The sequence below is a fragment of the Pogonomyrmex barbatus genome, unplaced genomic scaffold (assembly GCF_055798465.1).
Source record: "Pogonomyrmex barbatus isolate J1 unplaced genomic scaffold, ASM5579846v1 scaffold1, whole genome shotgun sequence".
In the NCBI taxonomy this organism is placed as follows: domain Eukaryota; kingdom Metazoa; phylum Arthropoda; class Insecta; order Hymenoptera; family Formicidae; genus Pogonomyrmex; species Pogonomyrmex barbatus.
Window position 1 is genome coordinate 12,590,070 of NW_028297098.1, and position 23,073 is coordinate 12,613,142.

Consider the following 23,073-nt stretch of genomic DNA (forward strand, 5'->3'; position numbering starts at 1 on the left):
TAGGCGACAATTTCCCGAAAAATGGAGGGGATAATATTGGTACCTCATCCTTAAGGCCATATCAGACTAGCAGTTGTCCGGCTACGATTGATGATTCTATTATTACCAATCATATTGACCATAATCAGGACTTGCTACATTGTGATTGGCTAAAATAGAATCGACAACCAGCAACCGTAGCCGCGCAACTGCTAGTCTGATATGGCCTTAAGGGTAAGATCCAATCGAACACATTGCCGATTGGTCGATTAAATAAAAAAATTTTTGATGGCTCACTAGAAAATTCCTAGGCATCGGCTGATGATGAGTGGTATGTCCAATTGAAACTGTTGCGCATCTGGGACCGTAATAATAAAATATATAATTTTGTAGTAACAAACGATATTTACGATTTAGCTCATAATGGTATTATAATAATATTATTGTAGTAACAAAATTTTTGTCATAATTAATATTTTCAGAACTTTCATACGCAGAAAAGTTTTCGATTAAGCAGAAACAGAGATATCAATGGGTCTTTCGATTGCAAGGATTCAGATTAACGATACCATGTGCATTTCTCACGTCCGCTTTTTTCGTTCTTTCTTTTCACGAAAAGATCATCTTTATTAAGAGCCGCGCCGCGACTTCTCCCATTGGTCGAACCAACGAGGTTCATGACGACAGATGGCGTCGCGGAGCGCGACATCGTCACATGGAAACGCCGGCGTGACTCCACACCGTTTCCTAGTACTCGCCTTGTCCGTAGTGGTCGGTACGTATGATACGTATACGTTCGGTAGAATTGGCGGAGAGAGAAAACCGAGTCGGGTGGGTGCCGCACGAGAGGCGTATCCGCTGAGTTCTCGCGTTTCGTTTGCCACGGATCCGGCAAGGTGATCCGGTGGTGAGGAATCGCTTGCGGTTCGAGCGACTCTCGGGAACCCGAGGCGGAACGAACGGCGAAAAGTGACGCAGCAACCGTATGCATCGCGCGTGTCGGTAATCTCCTTTTCTCTGTCTCTCTCTTTCCTCCCTCTCTCGTTCTTTGTCTCTTACGTCTCTCTCTCTCTCTCTCTCTCTCTCTCTCTCTCTCTCTTCGTCTCTCCCTCTCCCAACGGAGTGTCAAAGTTCCGAGACTGCTCGTCGACGTATCCATCGTCGGTGACCGTCGATGTAGGTTACGAGGAGGAGAAACGAACAAACGGACGAACGATCGGGGTGTAACTCGGCGTGGAAGTGTGACGCGGCCGGATAGCGACACGCACCTCCTACGGGGGAAGAAAACGGAACGTCGTGCACGACGGCATCGAATGCGAGCAGGCGAGTGAGCGAGCGAGCGAGTTGGCTGGCGAGCGAACGGACAAGTGTAACGGAGAAGAGTGAGAGGATCTCCGGAGTGCACGGAGAGAGAAGGAAAGAGAGAGCGCAGCGTCGGATTCGGTGAGACCGTGCGAGGATCGTCCGGGAAAGGAGTATTGCGTGTGGATCCCGTTGGAGGCTGTCATAAATGTGCACATTCTACATAGATTGCGCGATCTATGCATGGTCGACGGGTCGATCTATCAGTGGCGAGTGCTGATCGAGCTTGACGCTCTCGCGGCAGCGAGTCGACGTTAAATCGTCATCGGTCGCGTACGACGTTGCGCCTGGCCGTCGCCGACGTCGTCGTCCCGCAGAAGTCAGCTAGCCCAGCGTACCTATCTAACGGCGTGCCCCTCGACAACGCAAAGCAGGTTAAGCATAAACTTCCAAGATTTCATGATTTTCGTTCTGGCAGGTGTCCATCGTCACGAGAGAAAGCGCACGAGCGCGCTTGTTAGTGAATGCGAACGAGCGAGAAATGAGATGAGATGAGACGAGGAATTCCCAAGTTACACCCCGGAGAACGGATGTGAGCGGATTAAAGGATGTTTATAATCAGAGGATGCATCCCTGTACGGATAAAGTCCGGACAAGGGGGGCGACGAAACGACGAGCGCGTGGTGTCGCCCTGTCACCCGACTGCGCCCTTCTCTGCCCCGCGCGAAGCAGCACTTTCGGTCGACGGAAGAGCTCCAGTTTAAATCCCTTCCTCCTCCCTTTCGCCCGCCAGGACATCCGACGTTTCGGATATGTCGCTGATATGATTTTGTCGGGCGATGACAAATTACCTCAGGGCAGTGACAATCGTGGCACATTCGTTCTTGCTCCCTTTATTCGCTCGTCTCCGTGCTCCTTTCCTCTCCTCTCTCGCTCGCTCGCTCCCTCTCCCCCTCCCCGCGGTCTTTTCCGCTATCTCGCATCTTCCATCTTCGTCTGTTCGTTTCTCTTATTCGCACGTATACAAGGAAAGAACGTGACACACGTACACTTCGCACACAATACACAGCTCTTGCGCACGCGCGCATACACACACACACACACACACACACATACACACACATACGCGTACGATAGCGAGGTGTATACGCGCGAACATGGCAGTTCCATCTCTCTCCGTTTCTCCTACGTGCTATGTCGATGCATCGTTTTAACGGTTTCTCATAATTTTTCGACAACCGGCCCGACTACTGGCCGAAGAAGATCACGTTTCCCCCGAAGGTTTTGCGGAAGGTGTTGCGCTCCGGCAGATTTTCCTCTCTGGACGACGAATGCCGCTGCAGCAAGGCGGCAGGCGGCACGCACCACGGTACATAGAGCGCGCGAGCGGAGCTCGCCCCTTTTCACCAGTGCTGGCACATATTCTCCTCGGATCTCGTGATCACGCTCCGAGTAAACGTCGGTGTCCCGGGTGTATCGCTTCTCCACTGTTCCGCCCCTTCCTGTCTCCTTTGAGTCGCTCCACGTATTCGCTTTCCTTCGCGCGAGCCTCTCCTCGCGCCGGCAGATATACCCTACGGAAGAGGGAAGGAAAAAAAATGCTGGCGGACGCATTCGACGACGTTAGCGCCGAGGACTAATTGGTTAACGTAATTAACAACGCCGAGCGTCTCAATGAGTTAAAGAGAGGCTCACGCCTATATTTTTCCCTCCCTCTCTTCCCTCTCTCCCTGCCTCCCTGCCTCCCTGCCTTCCTCCCACCCTTCGGGTAAGCCAGCTACCTTTGACTTTTTATCACGCGTGCACGCGTAAGTAATCCGCTCGATTGTCGACCGTGGTCGCGGGATCCGCCGCGTGCGGACCGAAGTTCTTATTTAATTAACTCCGGTGGGCGGTCACGCCGGATTGCCAGTCTGACTTCGCCTGACTTCGCCTGACTTCGCCTCCACCGAGCGCGATCCCTCATGCCGGTGCTGCGCTCGGCGTGTCGTCTTGGACGATCCTTTTGCTCCAACACTACGTTTTTCATCACCGCAATCTTTGTTTTTCTGGACATTCTTATCTTATCGCCTGTGCATTTGTGTTTCATGAAAGTATCTGCTCTCTCGAAGTGGTCCTCTGCTTCTCGCATGTTTCTTCCTACAATCGCTCTTGATTAACCGTGTTACTTTCCGTTGCATTATAAGTCTCCCTCTTTTGCATTCGTGTCCACTATCGTACTTATTAGTTGGGAACTCACTAGGTACGTAGATTCGCCGCACAGGCAATCTAAAAATATTATAATTCATTCCTGTCAAGCCTGAAATGAGGCTTATCTGTCAGATATATGGTTCCGGTATAAATAGACATTTATCTATCAAATTGAGTTTTGTCTCATGTGCCAATCTTTGACATATGAACATTAGAAATATCTTTGGTCTGTATTTTTTTTTTTTTTAGAAATTATATTAAGTCTTCGATATCACCGTGTAACTTGAAAATTTTGTGGCTTATAATGAAAAATCTTTTTCAAAATGTTTGTTCTGATTAAAGTATGCTATTACAGTTTTACTAAATATTTGTAAAAAAATGCTCTTGAAATATTATATTGATAATATATATTGACAAAATCATATATTAATGTTCCAATACATTTTGGTTTTTCCATTTTATCACATTTCTTCTTTCTTTGAAATACTTTAATGTAAGAAAGTAGACTGGAGGGATTTGTCACCAACATGCAAAACGAAACAGGATGCTTTTTTCAATCTAATTCTATAAACATATTTTAGTCAACGATATTGTCAAGAATATTGTTAACAATTGATAAAATTGTGAGATTGATTGAAATTGAGAGAATAATTTCCTTTCTAGGTGATCATGGCGAATCGGGGTACGGCCCAAAGGCCAAATGGATCGACACAAGGAAAAATTTGTCAGTTTAAACTAGTTTTACTCGGTGAATCGGCAGTCGGAAAATCAAGTCTTGTTCTAAGGTTTGTCAAAGGACAATTCCATGAATATCAGGAGAGTACAATCGGCGGTAAGAGAGCTTTTATGCGCAATCATTTTTTAATTATACATTTATTAAGGCACGATCTGTCTCTTTAAATTCTTTTATCTCTAGGCGTTTATAAAAGTAAATTAAAAATATAAAAACTAGAATTCTTATATTGATACGACAAAAGAAAGATTGTATCGTTTAGATAACAAAAGAAGTGCATATATTTTTCTTCTATTTTTATTTCTATATCGATCTATGTTATTATTATCAACTTGTATTATTATTTCCAGCTGCATTTCTAACACAAACCGTATGTTTGGATGACACAACTGTAAAATTCGAAATCTGGGATACTGCGGGACAAGAACGTTATCACAGTCTCGCACCGATGTACTATCGTGGTGCACAGGCAGCCATTGTCGTGTACGACATAACAAATCAGGTGGGTCTGCCAGTGTTTTGCCTGAGTGTTTAAATCGAGAAGAATGTTTATAACAAAATCGGATCAATGAACACAAAACCAATTGTATGCTTATTTCTTGTTTTATTAGGATACATTCTCACGGGCCCAGACATGGGTAAAGGAATTGCAGCGCCAGGCAAGTCCAAGCATAGTAATAGCATTAGCTGGAAACAAGGCAGATTTGGCAAATAAGAGAGTCGTTGAATACGATGAAGCTCAAACGTATGCGGATGAAAATGGCCTTCTTTTCATGGAAACATCGGCTAAAACGGCAATGAATGTCAACGACATATTCCTTGCAATTGGCAAGTCTATAGCTTTTGTTTATTTTCTTCCAAAGTTTGACGTTACAAATTCAAATTTATATAAAGAATTATACATTTAAAAATTATATTATTAATTTAATTATAAAAGTACGTTGTATTTCTAAGTTTTATACATCTATTACTTGAATTTTTAAAATGTTTAATTTCCCATTTGATTTGATAACAAATACGCAATCAGAAATATTATTCCATCTCGTATTACGCGTTATCATTAATCAAAATGCATGGTAAATGTAAATTTATATCGGTTGATATATATTAAATTATGAGAGAAAGAAACATTTTTAAACGAAGTCTACAACTTGCACGTTAATACATTTTTGCTACAGTGAGATAATTACTTTTGCAGCTAAAAAGCTTCCTAAAAATGAACAATCAGGAAGCGCAAGTACGAGTGGTCAAGGCCGTCGACTAGTCGAGTCAGATGGGCAAAAGGCAGCAACCGGCAATTGTTGCAAGTGATTATCTAAATCCGTATGTGTCTCACAATATATTCGTATCTATATTTTTACATTATTTGAATATATAAATATATAAATATATATAAATATATATATTTATATATATAGCCTTTAAAATTAAAACTGAATGATGAAAGACATTATTCTACTGAGAAAAGTCAGCAAATATTTGATATGCCTAAAGAATATATTACAAATCAAACACAAGTTCAGTGTAACATATGTTCACATATTTTTATAATATTAGAATATATGATAAAATGAAAGCGCGGTCAAACAGAAAAAAAAACGCGTGGGAACGGGAATATATCAATTTGATATTGCGTAGAATAGACATTTGCACTTTAAAATGCTTTTAGCAGATTTTTGTATTAGTGTATCGTAATACGGGGTAGCTGAGTAGTCATGCAGTTTCATAGAGTATATTTCTTGTTATGTTTATGATATTTTTATAATTCTCTCTTTCTCGACTTTTGCCTTCTTTATATTTGCCGGATTGATAGATAAAAGCAAACTGGAAATAGTCAAGAAGGATAAAAAGCGCGAATTGAAAGTAAGAGATTCAATATATGACCATCAAATTTATATATAATGTGCAGGATATATAAATGTAACTGTAATATTGCTGTACAATACTTAGCTCATTGACAATTTCTTGTAATTAAAAGGCGATTTACGCAAATGTATATGCGAAGAAAATGATTCTAAATTTTACGATGTTTTCATGCTAATAATGTATCTGTGCTTATTTCTCAGAAAATTTTTCTTTTAGATATATTTGTTCCAACTGTTCAATGCATACAGACTTTAATACAAACATATAATATATATTGGTAGATATACTTGGTATGATTCTTTAATCTAAATTTTGCAATGTTATTTTATTGAATTGCCACATTGAAGGATACTATATGATGTCGCTGTTTGTTCCTTAAACAGCACACCTTTAATGTTCTTTTATAATAGATTTCTGCTAGATTTAAATAGCATTTACATTACTGTGACAGCTTTATTAAAGTCAGACTCTTCATTATTTGCGCATAAAAATTGTAACTATGTAACACGATGTCTAAAGGCATAACATTATTTTTCCATTAATCTTCTTATTTTATTGTATATTTACCCGTGATTAATTTAAATGCACTATTCAAAATTTTGTGGAAAACAGATATTTAATGTAAGGCACTAGATATCTCTTAATTATAGGCACATAATAGTGTTTATGTGACACTATATGTTTATAGATATTATAAATTTGTAAAGATTTCCTTTCTCCTCGGAGGATACTAATTTCTGACTGATAAAGGTGCTAGAAGAATACATGTGCATGATATCCAATTGTGCAAGCTTGTGGAAATGTTTCTTGTAATTTATGATAATGCTCCCATCTCCTGTGCAATGACTTGTATCATTGGATTGTATATTTGAAATATTATTTTATAATATTAATAGATAAAGAAAGCTGTTTGAAATTGTTACAAAAAAAGAAAGAAATTCTCAGGGTGCATCCTTCTGTTCAATTTTTTAATATTGTTGTATTCTAATTATATATTTATTCTTATTTTTTCCGCTATGAGATATGATCGTCTAGACATATTCTGTTAAAAATCACAGGTAGGTTCTGTTATTCCTGTATAAAGAAATTTTTAATATTCACCAGGCAAATAAAATGTTTTACAGTAGTTACAGTCTTGTGTATTGTAGATATTCAACAATTGTAATACAGTACATTATGGAATCGTACATTGTGACTCATTCTCCTTATCATTTACATGTAACAAAAAAGACGATCTTTATATTCTTTATGTGTCCGTAAACTGTACATTTTGCATTACACTTGAAAATAATTACAATGATATACACGCTATTTAAATGATTATTTACTGTCTTATTTCTACGGAAGGAATTAGTTATTTTTCCGAGATTTTTTTGATAGGTAAGTTGCAAGTGAATTGTTAATTATTCGAAAAAATTTACATATACGTCAACGTTATTGACACAATTTTGTATCGTTAATCTGAAAATTTTAAAATTATATTAAATTATTTGATGTTTAATTAATTATTAATTGAACCTACATTTGTATATAAATGTTTAGAATAATATTGCAGTGGACGCGCTATCTGTTTCTGATTACAGATATGTACTATAATCTACAAAGTAAGTACACCACGAGTGTGCTACGCGCGATGAATTTGAGAGGAAGACACACAACAGGGGAAAAATACTGAGTGGGAAGTGAACTGTGTGGGACATTCGCGAACATTTTGCTTGAGTGATTGTCTAAAAGTCTGCGTCTCAATGTAATCGACGATATATCATCTATTTTGAGTATCAGATAAGAGGTGGTAAAAAGAAAGCTCCCATTTGTAATTCTAGTAGTGTAATATGGGCGGTGTTCGTTATAAATATATAAATATATATATATATATATAAATATATATATATAAATACACATTATATATTATAAATCATATAGCTAAATATGATTTATATATGTAATAAGTACATAAATGCTATTGATAATAAATAATAATATTAATAATAATTAATGAAAATATAATACGTTAATATTATCGTAAATATTGATAAAATAACAGTACATTTAAAATATGCTAATGAATTTTTGGCACGCGGAGATCTTGTAAGATAGGAGAGGCTATATTCCTGCTGCTATTACTATGTATTTTCCTTTCTTAGTTTGTAACACGTATAACAATTTCTTGCTCTGAAATATATTGTATATTAATTTTATTGATAACTCATAATGAATTATAAATGATTACACGGCAAAAAGAATAAACTTGTGAATATTACGACGACTCTTGATAATTGCCTATTTATTCAAACTCTCTAAGAAATATATATATATATATATATATATATATATAGATTTACGCAGGAAAAGAGAGAGAGTTAGAAGATTAATTTTTCTTCTTTAATGGTAATTTTTTTACCTCATTTGTTAATATGGATTCACTTATATATTCATTTGATCACGTAAATATTAATATGCTTCTGTGTTCAGTAGGTACGCTACCGACACATTATCTGTATATAATCATCCATAATGAGAAATACTGGAATTTATAGAAATGAGTAACGTATGTAATAGTAAATCTGATAAAGTGAATGCGATAATAGATATAAAACGCAGGTTTCTATCCGAGTGCATCATACCGGATGATAAGAAAATTTTATCTAGAAAAGTACGTTCTCTGCCCGAGTTGGAAAGTAATACGAATTATGACGATATATGTGGACCTTGGAAATTTGACAATGTACCATTGCGTAGCCAATGCAGTCATCTATCTTTTAAATTGATAACGTCCGAAGATATAGTTTACATGAGGACACAAGGAGATCGAAAATTGATTTTGCCGTTTCTTGGTAAAAATCTGAACTTTGCTTAAATTATTATTGGCAATAACAATTTAACAAACAACATATGTTTATTGTATCAATTTTTTCAGAGGAAAAAATCTTACCTGATGTATCATGCAAAAAGAAAAACAAAGAAATACTCGTAAAACTTCTGTGGCAAACTTTCAGATTTTTCAAGTACAAATATGTAGAATGTTTTAACACTTAGCAGGATTTTTAATTAGATAGGATATTTGTTTCATGTATATTAAAATTATATATTAAAATTACATTTATATTATAACAAAGATATTATCTGCTTTTTCTTATGTGACTTACATCATAACTGGGAGAGAGAGAGAGAAAGAAAAAAAAAAGTTTTTACTTTAGGGAGAAGCTATTCACTGATCAAGAAATTGCCACAGTCATGAATTTAATACTTTCAACTCATAAATTTTATATTGCAAACTACTGGAACACAGCTGAAGAAACGTATAAATATTTTTTCGAACGCGTTCTTCAATGCACCGTTTTGGTAAACTATCTTATCAACTACATATTATAATTTTGCATTGATATTTATTTTCCATATTCAAAATTTTTAGGATCCACCAAAATGCGCAGAAATATTTACACCAGACCAAGCTGAGTTGGTACTCGAATTTTTTCGTAAAATGTATTTGGAAAATATTGTTTTGTTGCATCTCGTTTGTATGACTCATTACTGCATCGTTATGCGGTTTGATGACAAAATGAATAAATAGTGATGCATTCATGGATACAAGAAAGCTATTTATTTTTATATAAAAAAGGATACATTTAATAATATATAATTATATATATATATATATATATAGAAAATTACATTTACATAAGAGAAGACGCAGCTCAAATTAACGTAAATTGCGTTAAAACTTTCTACGTTCAATATTCAAATTTTTGTTTAGCGTCATTTCTTCAGTCTTTATCAAGATGAATTCCTTGCTCTTTTATTTGCTTGTGGAAGAAGATTGATAACCGTAATCACGACTCTCTTCCAATGAAGTATCGGATTCCGTTTCATTGGTGAAATTTTCATCCCACCATTGATTACTTTTTCGAATCTCATTTATTAAGTATTCCATTTTGGGAAACCACCACGAATCGCCACATGTTGTTATACATCGACCACTTTTGTTTGACTTTATTAAATGCTTCTAAAAACAAATATAAAGCAATTAAGAATGCATTTCGAAATATTCTGACGATGCTGAAAATTTACAGTTTACATTCTATAGATTTTCAGTTCTGAAATGTATTAAATATCTATATTAAATTGTAAAATTTTTTTTCCTTTTCACTACTAACCTTGCGCATATCTCTATAATTCAAACTCGAAATTAAACTTGTATCTGAAGTCTGATGCGCTGTGAATGATGATGATGTATAACCATTTAAGTATGCTTTTCTAAAACCCCTACTAATTAATTGTCTGTGCGTTCTTTTCAGTTTCTGCGCTAATAAATTAATTCGTTTCAACTTCTTGATTTTAATTAATAGAGCTCTAAAAATAATTTTCATTTAAATATATAGATATAAATATAGAAACAGAAAATACTCTTGTGATTTTAGATAATCATAATTTATATGATAATCGTGGTTTAAATAATCAAACTATTGAATACATTACGTACTTACTTTTTCTCAAATACAAGCTGCGTTAGAAGCTGTTGTTTGTTTTCCAAATTTTCCGCTAAGGTTTCACTGTATTTTTTCTGTTGTTCCATACAGTTGCGAATGCATGAAACTACATATTGAGATTCTTTACAGAGTTCTGATCTACTTACAGCTGTTTGAGTCAAGTCGGCCGACATGTACGTTAGAGATTGGTCTTTCAAATGGCATTCCTTCTTCAACTCGAGCAAAGATTTTCGCATGTCTTGTAACTAACAAATAAAAATTAAAAATTATAATAATCATTATTCGAGAAACAGAATAAAATATCGTACTTCAGTTATGTAGGTAGTATTATTTTGTTCAAGTGAAATTTTTTGCTGGCCAAGGTGATCATTTTCATTCATATATTCTTGCAATTGTTGAATCAAGTCACGGTTTACATTTTCGGCCTTCGTTAATTCTTCTTTTTCTTTTTCAAGCTAAAAAAAATGAAGTTTCATCTTGTCTATTCATGTGTCAATACAAAATTATTATAATATGTAAACATACATCTTGGTGTATGATATCCAAATGATTTGCGTAATCCTTGCATTTGTCTTTCGCTTGACAAAGCTCAATATCTTTTAATGTAAGTGATTTTTTGGTCTCTTCCAATTCCTCGCTTAGTTTGTTTACTAAATCACGTAGATGGATCGCTTCATTTTCTGCTTTTAGAATGTTAGAACGATAATCTTTTTCCTAAAAAAAGATATCCACAATTTTGATAAATTTATGTATACATTTCTAATTTTTCAATAAAACATGTCATTTCATAATAATTAAAATATTACCATGATTATTAACGAATTCTGTGAGTCACTTTCTCGCTTAATTGTAGACATTAATTGTTTTTGAACTTTATCAAAGTCTTCAGTCATTTGATGATAATTGTCTTCTGTCTGACGCAATTTAGTGCGTGTTTCTTTAAGCTTAATGGATTTCATAGAAGATAATAAATTATTCATCTTTTTTTTTTAGAAAAAAATATTCATTAAATAATCTCATTAAGTATATTACCTTTTCCTTCAATTGTAAGACATCTTCTTTAGCTCGAGTTTCAATAATATCATTTTGACTCTTTAATATAGAATTTTCATTCTGAAATAGATTTAATTAATATCTCATTAACTATCATCTCATTAATATTAATACATGTAAATCGGTTCTTATTTTGTTATACAGGAAACATTGATATTTACATACCTTAAGTAATTCATAATCTGCTTGTAATTTAACCATACTGTCCGATTTTTCTTGCAGTAGAATTTTCAAAGAATATACTCGATCACACAAAACAGCCAGCATCTCGCGTTCGGACACGTTCAATTCAGATAAATTCTCCGTTTGTTGATCCTTTGCGAGTAATCTTTCTCGAAGTGTTTCAAGTTCGTGAGACTGATGTTTAATAATTTCTTCGCTATTGATAATTTGGTCATTTAAGGCATTAATCTACAAATTTTCGAAATTGATCAATTCTTCAGTTTCTTTGAAAAGCTGATATGTATAAAATTTCAATATAAAAAATTGATATGCAAATTCATCTACGAATGTCACATTATTAATCCACTAAATTCTATTAATATTTTCATATATCGATATAATTGTAGATTATTAACGAGACATTCCGTATTTTCATTTCATTTCATTTATCATTATTATTATATAATTAGGTATATTTTATGAAATAAAGAAAAGATAAATTAAAGATAACAAAGTAATTAAAAAGACTTGAAAACGACAAATTTAAACATGATCACCTCCTTCTTTCCATCTTCTACTTTCAGTAGAAGTTCCTCATATTCAGTTTCCTTCTGCTTAACATGTTCTAATTTCTTCGTCAGATTACTAGTCTCAGATATATGATGCTGTAGACTGATTTTAAGTTGTTGATTTTCACATCTTAGAGCGTATTCTGCATCTTTTACCTTTTGCAATTCTGTTTTTAATTGTTTTATTTGAATGATATTTCCCAACTCTGTTTCTTTAATTAAAATTTTGATTGCATTTGTAAACTTTCATTCTTTTTTAAAGTCTAAATTTCATCTTATACATCGCAAATTACCTGAAAATCCTTCTATGTGTGACATTGTTGCGACGTTATTTGAGGAATATTCTAAATTTTGGCTATCGCAGCTTTTATCCTCAAAATACAGCGCGCATGATTTGTTTGTGCATTTACTTTCGGAGTAATTCTTTGCCTGCACAAAACTATCCATCTATAACAAAATGTGTTTTGAAATAAATATGTAGAAAAAAGGTATCATTTCATAGATTATATAAATATTTTATAATTTACCTTCCATTTTAATTCTCGGAAATTCTTTACGTGATCGTGTACTTGCTCCTGAAAAAATTTAAATAATGTCAATTCCGTAAACCAGTTTTAATTTTTGAATTTTAAATTAATGCAACAAATATATATGCCTAAATACGCGTAATATATACATAATATATAATTTAAATCATTTATTATTAATTATTTTAGAAAATATAAAATATAACACTTGTTGGATATGCATGGTTCTTTATTGAAGATATACAAAATTTCTCACTATCTCAATTACCGTGAAACTGTAGGTTGTTGAAATTGAAATATCTCTATACTGTACCTGTATAGCGCTTAAAATTGAATAATATATCATATGTAATGTATTAGCAATTAAATATTTGTCGTATTCCAGACAACGAATTCTTTTATGCAAATTGTCGATAGCATCTCGTTGCAGATCCAATAATAGATCTTGATTAGTTGCCTTTAAAATATAAAATATAAGTATAAAAATATAGATTAATAATATTTGGAACAATTCGTTAATTAATTTAAAAATAATTTCTGATTTATATATATATATATATATCTTTTATATTTACCTCTGTGAAACATTCATTATATTGATCTTGCGTCTCATCGATGCGCATCATTAATTCACGTATAATTTCATCCTTCTTGCAAAGCTGAAAATATACTCATAATGCATTTATTATACGACTCGCTTTTAAGTTTAAAAGCAGGGAACACTCACATATAGTTGTAGTTTACGTTATTCTGTTAATCATGTAGTGCAACAGACACAATTTGATCATCCAGGATTTGTTAATCCAGGCAGCATGTTACACTTGTATATGCCACGAGAGATTTTTTGTCGTAAGTGAAATATTCAAGTAATCAATCACAAAAAAGCTTTAAACGCTCAAGCACACGTCATGCATGGCACTCATGTTTCTTACATTCGCAATGTCGTAACGCAAATATAAAGACAAAGAAACAATCCATATCTTCAAGAATCACATTTTTAATAAGCGCTTTATATATCGACAATATTTACAATTTGTAATAAATACATGTTGGCGCGAAAGCTATGGCATTTAATTCTATTTATAATTCATATTTAAACATCATGCACATTTCTATGACTAAAAGCTAAAGACGGTATCGCTGGCCTCAGTTCACTCACATCACTTATCGCTTTGTGGCCCATCTGATCCAAATTTCGTTTAGCTTCAACAACGGCATTTTGTAAGTGCCCAATAGTTTGTATTTGGAGTTCATTCTGTAACACATGGTGCAATATTAGAAAACAAATCTTGTCATAATGCGAAGCATAATGATAACAAAGAAGAGACAAACCTGCTTTACTAATTCATTCTTCTCTCTCTCATATTGCGCGATAGTAAGGCTCTGTTTATCTATCTGTAAAAGGATTTAGTTTATGTTCTAGTATCATATAAATACATACCTCCAAGTTTTATTCTTGATAAATAAGTAGAATCTTGCATTTAATTATAATATATTCTTCATGCGTCTTGTTAGTGACTATTATATATAATTACGATAAAACAATTTTAAAACTTTCAATTAAAAATGCATAATTGCATATATCTCCAATTCAAAAGTCAGCGTTATATAAAATCATGACTTCTACTTATAAATTTGAATTTGTATGAATATGTTACTCAACTTACTTTATCTTGTAATTTTTGATGTAGATCTTTTACTTCCGCTTGACTCATTGTTAAAGAATTCCGTTGTATTCGTACGACTTCCTCCATATTTTCTAACTGAAATAATTTTCATCCTTTAATGTACATTCGATTGTATATATAATGCTTTCTTACGTAATTATGGATTTATCAATTTAAAAAAAAATCAATTTTATTAAAAAATAAAATAAAAACAGACTTTATACCGTCGATATCGAAGGATATGAAATATATTTTTGCTATATATAAATAATAATAATGAATACGACTTACAAGTTTTTCTTTGGAATATACAGCATTTTTAAGTTTGCTTAATTCATGAGAGCAAGTATCCAGTTTTTCTCTACATTTCCCTAACGAGTCTGTTAGTGTCACAGCAGATTTTGCCGAAACGGAAGTGAGGGATGATTCTTCTCGTATCTGTAAATGTTCATAAGTCTTTTCAGCATTGTCCAATTTCGACATGATGACAGCAAAAAGATACAAACCAATTTTTTAAGTTCATTTTCTAGATCTTGAACTGCCACTTTTGCAAATTGCATGGCATCTTGCACAGTTTTGAACAAGTGAGATATATTCTAGAATATAAAAAAAATACAAAAAATAATTTTATTATTAGCATATAAAGAAGAATCATAAGCGAATATGATTCTTAAATATGTGAATATATATTTATAATAACCACCTCATGTTTAGATGGATAATCGCAGCGTAAAAGTGTTGCTTCTGTGCTACATTCCGTATGCTTTAGAATAAAGATAAATTTTAATAAAAAAGAAAGACATTTATAAATACATTCATGTATAATTAGAGAATTATTACTTACGAAAGAATTAGAGATTTCTGTAAATCTTTTAACATTTGCTACATTATTTAAATTTTTCCTAAGATCATTCTCTACTTCTTTTTGTGTTTTAATCTGAAAAATTCAAGATTATCAAGTAAGATGTCAGTGTTTCTCCAATGATTTAAGATACATAAAAAAGTAACTACTTACAATATTTTCTAGTTCCATTATTTTCTTTTTCAGTTCCATGCTATCTTTATTGTGACACTGTCTATAATTATCTGCCTTAGTTCGTACAGCACTCAATTCCTTTTCCATGGATTGAATATTATTTTTTAAAAAGTTATTTGCTTCTTGCTTACATATGGCCTATATAAATGGCATGTACAAAGCAATACATCTTCCAATAAAATATTTAACAAATGATATTTTATAACAAATGATATTTTACTTACCTCATGCTGTAACATTCTAATTTGATCTTCCAAATCAGTTATACGATTTTTCCATTTATTCAATCTTTCATCGTACTTTATCTGACATGTTTGCTATAAACATAAAACATAAAAATTTATCAATAGACGATTTGTACAGGTTATATATATGTATATTATTAATTAAATTTAAAAATCCACGCATTTGATTTCTTACCTGGATCATATTAAGTTTTAAATCATCGTATTCTTTTCTTAATTTGTGTAAATCTTCTTTCGTTTTTATAATATCATTTATTTCCTGTAAACAATATTTATATATAAATATATTATGAATAGAAAAGAAAACATTTATATATTTATGTGCAATGATTACAATAGCTTTATTACCTGATTATCAAAGATACAATGAGAGGACTCTTCCTACAAAATATAAGGAAAATATTCTAAATAAAGAAATGATTTAGATTGATTTTAATAAGCTGGACAAATTTTTTTTCTTTTAAAAAAAAATAAAACTTAGATTTTGTGATTAATCTAATAAATACAAGTTACAAATAATAACCTTTTCTTCTTGTTTTATAGAAAGAAATGTTTCTAATACATCTTGCATTTTTGTATGTGCACAATCGACTTCTTCTTCGAATTTAGCTAATCTGCTTTCCCTCTCACAGAACGTTGTTTTCGCGATTTCATTATTCAACAACTGTGTAGAGATAATTGTTCGATTGAAAATGTATACAAAAGATAATATTGTTTATCTTCACAGATTTTTTAAGGTACTTACCACTTCACCAGTTTTTTTCTGTAAATCCTTTAAAGAACTATCTATGGTACATAGTTGACTTCTTAATCCTTTTAGGATTGACGTCATACAACCACCCTAAAAGATGATATTTACATAATACGCATATGTAGTACATATGTGTATTATTATACTATACATAATTAAAATATCAAAGTTAACAGCTTTTTCTTTTGACTTCTTTCTGAACCAACCTGAGTTTGAAACAGTTGCAAATTAATCAATATTTGTTCAACTTCCTCCATTGCCATAGTTAGTAAATCATTGTTAATGAATGCTTCTGTATAATCTGACTCATTATATCCCTAAAATTCATTTTACACTTTATATGAAATGACGAAATGATTGATAAAATGTTCAAAATAGCTATGTAATAAATACTTTTTGTACCTGTATATTTCTCTGCATACCATTAATACAACGAGACAATTCCAATTGAGCATGATTAATATCATTCTTTATATCCTTCAATTTAAGATTACCATTCATGATTCTTTCACTGTGCCTCAGTCTCTCCTCTTCCTAAATGATAAAGAAATGGTTTTCAATTTTAAATTAATAAAAATAATTGCAATTATAAATCAATTTAAAACAGAACCATTTTATGAGCTAATTTTAATGATATCTATAATATGAGAGAAATGTAGATCTTAATATATTATATATAAATATTACCTGTAATTCTAGCCTGTTAATTGCTTCTATTAGTCCTTCTCGCGTTCTTGTCAAGTAGCTTTGTACATTAATAACCATTTTGCTTAATTCTTCATACTGAAAATATTAAATTAATATCAATCGTTTATCTTCTCACGACTATTGAAACTTTATTTATTGATCCGGAACATACATTCTGATGTCGTGAGTTAAATGTCGAAATAACAGTGCTTATCTCTTCGCGAATATCTTCTGTTGCTGCTTGAGCTTCCACAGTGCATACTCTAAATTCTTCCATCAATTTGAACTGCCGTGCGTTGTTTACGTTTGACTGGAAAAAATATATTAATTAATTTTATGATATATGTGATAAAAATAAAATTGATATTAAAATGTGTAATCTTACTTTAATATTCTTAGGATTCCCGCACACACAATGATTTTCTTCTTTTTTTATCTACAATAAAAATAAACACAATATGATTGAAATAAATCTAATGATATCTCTGATTATCTTTATGTGTATATGCGCGAAATAATGAATAAAAACAAAACAAATTTTATTCGCGGATACATCATACACATACCATGCGATCAAAAGCAATAATTTCCTTTTCTCTTTCTGAATACATTTTAGTAATAATTTCAATGCAATTGAACAATTTATCTGACATGCTACTTGTACAAAGTCTGTTTTGATTTGTGCAATTATTAGATGCAATACAATCATCCACCTGAAAAAATATATTAGTTCGGAGAAATTTTATGCTATTTGCTATAATGATTTAGTTTAAAATAATAATAAATCAGTGTTCTGTTACAATATTTATTTTTATTCTATTACAATTCTAAAAAATAATAAATATTACAATTCTAAAATATTTTACCTCATCTTTGGTACTCAATTTATCTACAAATTTCCCTAGTTCAAACTTTAAATCCGATAAAATTTCACATTCTTTTTGCACATGCATTTTTGTACTATTCAGGAATAATATAAATTCATCCTGAAAAGATGTTTAAATAATATAAATACATACATATTTTCAGAATATACATTCACATAAATGAAAACATTCTTCTTTAAATATACATTTAAAAATATAATATGTAATATTGTATAAACGAACCTTTTTATAATGCGAGATATTTGCCGAAGGTAGAAAACATTTCTAAAAAAACAAGATATTATTTTAATATAATATCACATTACATATGTTTATTTGATATATTTGATTTGACTAACCTCCGAGAAATTATTTGTGTTGATATGAACTTTTTGAGAAGTATCCTGAAATTAAATAAAAAAAGAAAATAAATATATATCAGTGAAGTTATAACATATATTATTATTATTTATTTCTTAATTTTTCTTGTTTATATCTTAAATATGACAATAGACATATGACATAAAGATAATTTGATTAAAATTTATTATGTTAATGTTATGTAAGCGAGGCAATCATGTTGACATATAACTTATTATTTTTCACAAGTATTATATAAAATTTACTAGATTATTTTTCAAATATATATATATAAATTACAGATCATAAATGTACATGAATTTCTAATGTATTTATTTATCAAAGATTTAAAAATTTAGAAATTAATTTATGAAACTGTTTTATTATCAGATTGTAATAGATGTTTGCATTTACCTTATTTAATTTTAGAAAATTTTAGAAAACCAGACAATGCCAACTTTCATAGGAAAGAATTACAATATAAAATTTTAAGCCATTTTATCAAGACATTATAATGCAACTATTTACATTTAAATCCAATCCATTTTATTTCAGGATTAAATCATACTATCTTGAAAATATCTGATGGAATAAATATATTTATCATGATTCAATCTTGTAAATTGTTATCTTTACACGGAGGTGACAATTTTCTAGCAGTCTGTAGAATTTTCCTATCAATATTCTTTACATATTTGTATCGACTAGCTTGAATATCTATGCGATGTCGGGAATGATTCTGTAAACTTAGCAATCTATTCTGTAACTTTGCATTAGTCATAGATAAATTTTGTTTGCTATAGTCTAATAAATTTTCAGAGCTGTTGTGCAAATATGCAAGATTATTCTTTCGCTGTGTGGACACGTGTAAGACGTTTGGCATTGGAAATTGCTCAGAGAATTCATGAGATGATTTTATTTTAGTGATAGCAGCGATACGATCGTGAAAATTATATTTGCGAGGATGGAGGACAGGTAAGATCTTCTACAAACGTAAAATATTGTAAGTTATATTGAAAATTTGATAAATTTATGTTATACCTCTAGTGTCGTTTGTTTCAATCCTTTACGCATTTCCTTAATCAAGTCATCCTTTAAATGATTTCCGATATTGGCATGATAATTTTGTTTTTCCAATGCCATAATCTCCGCTGTCAGTATATCTTTTGTTTCTGCAGCTTCCTGAAACCAATAAAAATATATAACTGAAAATAATTTAAATAAATTAATTCATTATGATTATATAAATAAAATTTATATTAATACATTTATATTAAATAAAATAAAATTTATATTAATAAATTTATATAAAATAAAATAAAATTTATATTAATAACATGGATTATACAAAGCAAGTATTTTTTTAATGTAATAAACTAACTTTTTCGAGGTGAGCTACTTTGTCTTCCAATTGTTGTATTTTTTTACATTTTTCCTCCAGTTGCAGTTGTAAATTAATTGTGTCAACATTATTTTCATAAGTATACACCATAAGTTTGGATTCAACATCCTGGAGTTGTCGATGTAAGTTTTTGTTCTCCCTATCTTTTGCATCTAGTACACTTTCCAGAATGTCAGGTATTAAGATAATCTGAACAGCAATATAGATTTTAAAAGACTCCTTCAATCTTTGATATTGACACATGTGAGCTACATATTTTTTATCTTGCAAAATGTAAAGTTTAGAATATGTATTATAGGCCGATTGAAAAATGGTTAGTACAAAACAATTCTTTACTTTTCCTAATTTTTATATATGTTGCAACATGATTGCCTCCAAAAAAATTCTAACAGAAATCAATATCTTAAATGATCACATTTTTAAAATAAATTTCTATTGATAATTGATATTGAAAAATATACTTACATTACAATCTTGATCGGAAGTCACTGCCAATGGGTGACTAATAACTTGATTTGTTTGTTTAGCATGCTCTTTGAGCTTCTCGCAAAAGCACTGAAGTTTAGAAACATATTTCTTTATAGTATCATCTTTTAGTGATAATTCTGTCATTAGATCAGCTATTTTTCCTTCCGTTTCCAACTGAGATCTGAAAAATATATGTTTATATACTAAACAAAAATAAATATATGTAAAAACTTAGTAAAAGAAGATATAAAGACGATATAATAAAAAAAGTTAATTTCTCTTTATACAAATACGACACACAAAGATTTAAAAATAAATACTTCATAATTTGTAACCAAATAATTAAATTTTAAATTCTATTATATATAACATTATATACATATCATTAGAGTATCATTCATTACTATAAATATTAAATAAAAAATTACTATTATTATTCTATAACAAAACGATAGATATTGATTTTACATTTTAATATAAATGTAATAATTCTCATATCAATGTTTTACAAATAATATTAAGATAACATTAATAATATTAAGATTTTACATATATCTTACCTGATCATTTTTCTTTCATTTTCCTGAAGTTGTTCTACTTGCAAATTCAAGGATTTTATATGATCGATATCTGTCTGTTCCTGATTTAAAGATATATCATTAAATGTAATAGTAAAATATTGTAATAAATACACATTAATAAATAAAAAATTTCTCGAAAATACAATACTCTGTTTGAATGGGACCGTTGATAATTTATTCAATATGGATATATGCATATGTATATATACGACAATTAAATTTAATAAAGGATGTAGGGAGAAAAAATTTCTGGCTTATATGGTAAATGTGCGTTATGAGCAACATATTACATGCTTTTGCTTAACACATAATTTGGTGTCTGAAATCTGCGATGTTCTATATCTAAAACAAGTCTGAGTTTTTTGGCTGCATTTACACACATATTTACCTGGTCACAGATGCAACTATAATGGTAAAAGAAATTTCGTTATTTAAACTCTTTATCATAATTTAAAAACAAAAAATATAAAATGTTATATGTGCATCAGTAGATAATAGTAAACTTACTCTGGAACTGGAATATCTTCAGGATGAATCTCAAAGAATGTGATACCCTCGAGACTCCAAACATTCTGCCGAGACGCACGACGAATCACCTCTAACAATCCTCTGATATCACTTTGTAGATACTCTATTTTTTGTTGTAGATACTCCTCATCTTTTTCCAATTGACTGACACGATTTGAAAGAGTATTTAAAGCCTATGCAGAAACAATTAATTATATTACAAGATTACTAAGAGATGAGAAAATTTGACAAAACTAAATGATCTCTTACCTTTTCCGAATAATCAGATCTTGTTAAATTGTTTACAACCATCTGTGATGACTGTTTTAATTTCTCTTCTAGCAACTTGACTCTACTACATGCAGCCTGTTCCAGATCCTCTACAGTTTGCACCAACATTGCATTTTGCTCTCCCACATCCTTGATCCAATCGCTCATTACTTGTAGTTTCATCTATAAAGCAATCTTTTGACATGTCAAATGCAAACAGAATAATAGTTACTAAGTTGCAATATCAACAAATTTAAATATTGCACGAAAGAAATAGAGGCAGACTCAACAAACGAAATGGTAAGAAAAATCCCACATAGTGATGGCGTGAAACAGAAACTGATGATGCTTACGGAGACCCGATCGGACTCGCCGCTGGATTCTCGGTCGATCTTTTCGATGCGGCTCTCGTACAGCTTGCGAAACTCATCGAGGATACGTAAACTTTTGGTTTCGCCGCAGGATTCGCCAGTGCCCACGTCGATCGCTCGGCAATTCTGATCCTGTTTAACCAACGAGACGTCATTCACGTCTGTAGTGCTCGACAGACTGGCGCTGACCGAGTGCATCGCTTCTCGTGACAGCGATCCTGTGGGATCGTCGACCGTAAGTTTGACGGATTTCAAGTCTGTTGAAGTCTCCCTACACCCGTTCCGACGAAAAATCTCTCTCGCCTCGACGCAAATGTCAACACGCTATCTCGCCATTTTAGCGATCGCAACGTCGCTCAAGACGTTGACGGAGGTGAAAAGTGCAATCCAGGAGGCCACAGATAACAAGCGTAACAAGAAGGGCGCGATCATTGGCCTGTGCTCCTTTTAGCTGTACTACTTATATTTTTTTTCTTTTTAGAATCATGCAAGAAATTCAGTTAAAAAAACTATTTAAAAAAAATTGAAATTAAAATTTAAAAGATTTTGGTTTAAAAGTTTTTTAAATTCACATTTAATTAATTATTAGCATTATCGATTATTATAAATATTATATTGTAAATATTCAATCTGATATAAATGTTTGAATAATTTAATGTAGAATTGTGCGTAAACGATGTAACTATATAAACTATGTAAACTGTGTATAAAATATTATCTATATAAACCATAATTTATGGATTATAGAAGATTTATATTTTGTTTATATATAATACATTTTATTTATAATATATATATATATATACATATGTATAATATGTACAATAAACATATGATATGAAATTAATTGGAAATATAATAAAGTGACGATGCTTTTATTTGAAAGTGAATAATAAAAATATAATGAAAATTTGTTACATCATCTACTATAATCTTTTTAATAATTAATTATAAATTTTTAAATATATATTTATATATTTTTATTATACCCTAA

At 31.5% G+C, this 23,073-nt stretch overlaps 3 protein-coding genes across 13 annotated transcripts; 2 read left to right on the forward strand and 1 right to left on the reverse strand.

Moving 5' to 3' along the window:
* The first annotated feature begins 760 nt into the window (after positions 1-760).
* On the forward strand, positions 761-19,526 carry Rab5 (RAS oncogene family member Rab5). 8 transcript variants are annotated; one of them, XM_089076912.1, is made up of 7 exons: positions 1,809-2,650; positions 4,135-4,303; positions 4,555-4,706; positions 4,816-5,032; positions 5,403-5,527; positions 6,018-7,450; positions 7,654-8,330. In XM_089076912.1, the coding sequence occupies exons 1-5, from the start codon at positions 1,907-1,909 to the stop codon at positions 5,513-5,515; spliced, it is 1,395 nt and encodes a 464-aa protein (XP_088933038.1). In that variant the 5' UTR covers positions 1,809-1,906; the 3' UTR covers positions 5,516-5,527; positions 6,018-7,450; positions 7,654-8,330. The 8 variants fall into 8 exon arrangements, with proteins under 8 accessions (XP_088933054.1, XP_088933059.1, XP_088933038.1 ...); XM_089076905.1 differs by having other exon boundaries at positions 1,812-2,650; positions 5,403-7,128; positions 7,219-7,450; XM_089076928.1 differs by lacking the exon at positions 1,809-2,650 and adding an exon at positions 761-1,715 and having other exon boundaries at positions 5,403-7,450.
* On the forward strand, positions 8,594-9,665 carry LOC105425026 (uncharacterized). The gene is made up of 4 exons (XM_011635552.3): positions 8,594-8,904; positions 8,988-9,075; positions 9,268-9,412; positions 9,483-9,665. Exons 1-4 carry the CDS (start codon positions 8,610-8,612, stop codon positions 9,639-9,641), a joined length of 687 nt encoding a protein of 228 aa, XP_011633854.2. The 5' UTR covers positions 8,594-8,609; the 3' UTR covers positions 9,642-9,665.
* LOC105425054 (uncharacterized) lies at positions 9,649-22,524 on the reverse strand. 4 transcript variants are annotated; one of them, XM_025217749.2, is made up of 43 exons: positions 22,062-22,521; positions 21,709-21,891; positions 21,439-21,632; positions 21,320-21,335; positions 20,911-20,990; positions 20,348-20,531; positions 19,862-20,071; positions 19,522-19,662; positions 18,480-18,524; positions 18,364-18,405; positions 18,121-18,240; positions 17,821-17,967; positions 17,640-17,690; positions 17,427-17,564; positions 17,255-17,350; positions 16,970-17,101; positions 16,774-16,884; positions 16,562-16,657; positions 16,340-16,480; positions 16,165-16,197; positions 15,992-16,075; positions 15,796-15,888; positions 15,551-15,709; positions 15,380-15,472; positions 15,239-15,298; positions 15,042-15,131; positions 14,827-14,973; positions 14,536-14,631; positions 14,201-14,263; positions 14,028-14,123; positions 13,444-13,527; positions 13,182-13,325; positions 12,869-12,916; positions 12,635-12,788; positions 12,330-12,508; positions 11,776-12,021; positions 11,590-11,670; positions 11,364-11,501; positions 11,083-11,271; positions 10,866-11,012; positions 10,555-10,802; positions 10,225-10,420; positions 9,649-10,073 (listed from the first exon to the last, which is right to left on the reverse strand). In XM_025217749.2, the coding sequence occupies exons 1-43, from the start codon at positions 22,275-22,277 to the stop codon at positions 9,867-9,869; spliced, it is 5,418 nt and encodes a 1,805-aa protein (XP_025073534.2). In that variant the 5' UTR covers positions 22,278-22,521; the 3' UTR covers positions 9,649-9,866. The 4 variants fall into 4 exon arrangements, with proteins under 4 accessions (XP_025073534.2, XP_088932740.1, XP_088932743.1 ...); XM_089076614.1 differs by having other exon boundaries at positions 12,330-12,553; XM_089076617.1 differs by lacking the exon at positions 19,862-20,071 and having other exon boundaries at positions 12,330-12,553; positions 22,062-22,524.
* Positions 22,525-23,073: the final 549 nt, after the last annotated feature.

Bases quoted from the DNA above. Each gene is read 5' to 3' on its own strand.
- LOC105425054 (XM_089076614.1), bottom strand. From the start codon at position 22,277: ATGCACTCGGTCAGCGCCAGTCTGTCGAGCACTACAGACGTGAATGAC. The intron at 15,299-15,379 runs GTAAGTAATAAT...TTTATTCTAAAG, and splicing joins CAGAAATCTCTAATTCTTTC to CATACGGAATGTAGCACAGA. The intron at 15,132-15,238 runs GTGGTTATTATA...TTTATATTCTAG, and splicing joins ATTATCCATCTAAACATGAG to AATATATCTCACTTGTTCAA.
- LOC105425026 (XM_011635552.3), top strand. From the start codon at position 8,610: ATGAGTAACGTATGTAATAGTAAATCTGATAAAGTGAATGCGATAATA. The intron at 9,076-9,267 runs GTACAAATATGT...TTTTTACTTTAG, and splicing joins CAAACTTTCAGATTTTTCAA to GGAGAAGCTATTCACTGATC. The intron at 9,413-9,482 runs GTAAACTATCTT...CAAAATTTTTAG, and splicing joins TTCTTCAATGCACCGTTTTG to GATCCACCAAAATGCGCAGA.
- Rab5 (XM_089076918.1), top strand. From the start codon at position 1,907: ATGCATCCCTGTACGGATAAAGTCCGGACAAGGGGGGCGACGAAACGA. The intron at 2,651-4,134 runs GTACATAGAGCG...TTTCCTTTCTAG, and splicing joins GGCAGGCGGCACGCACCACG to GTGATCATGGCGAATCGGGG. The intron at 4,707-4,815 runs GTGGGTCTGCCA...TTGTTTTATTAG, and splicing joins TGTACGACATAACAAATCAG to GATACATTCTCACGGGCCCA.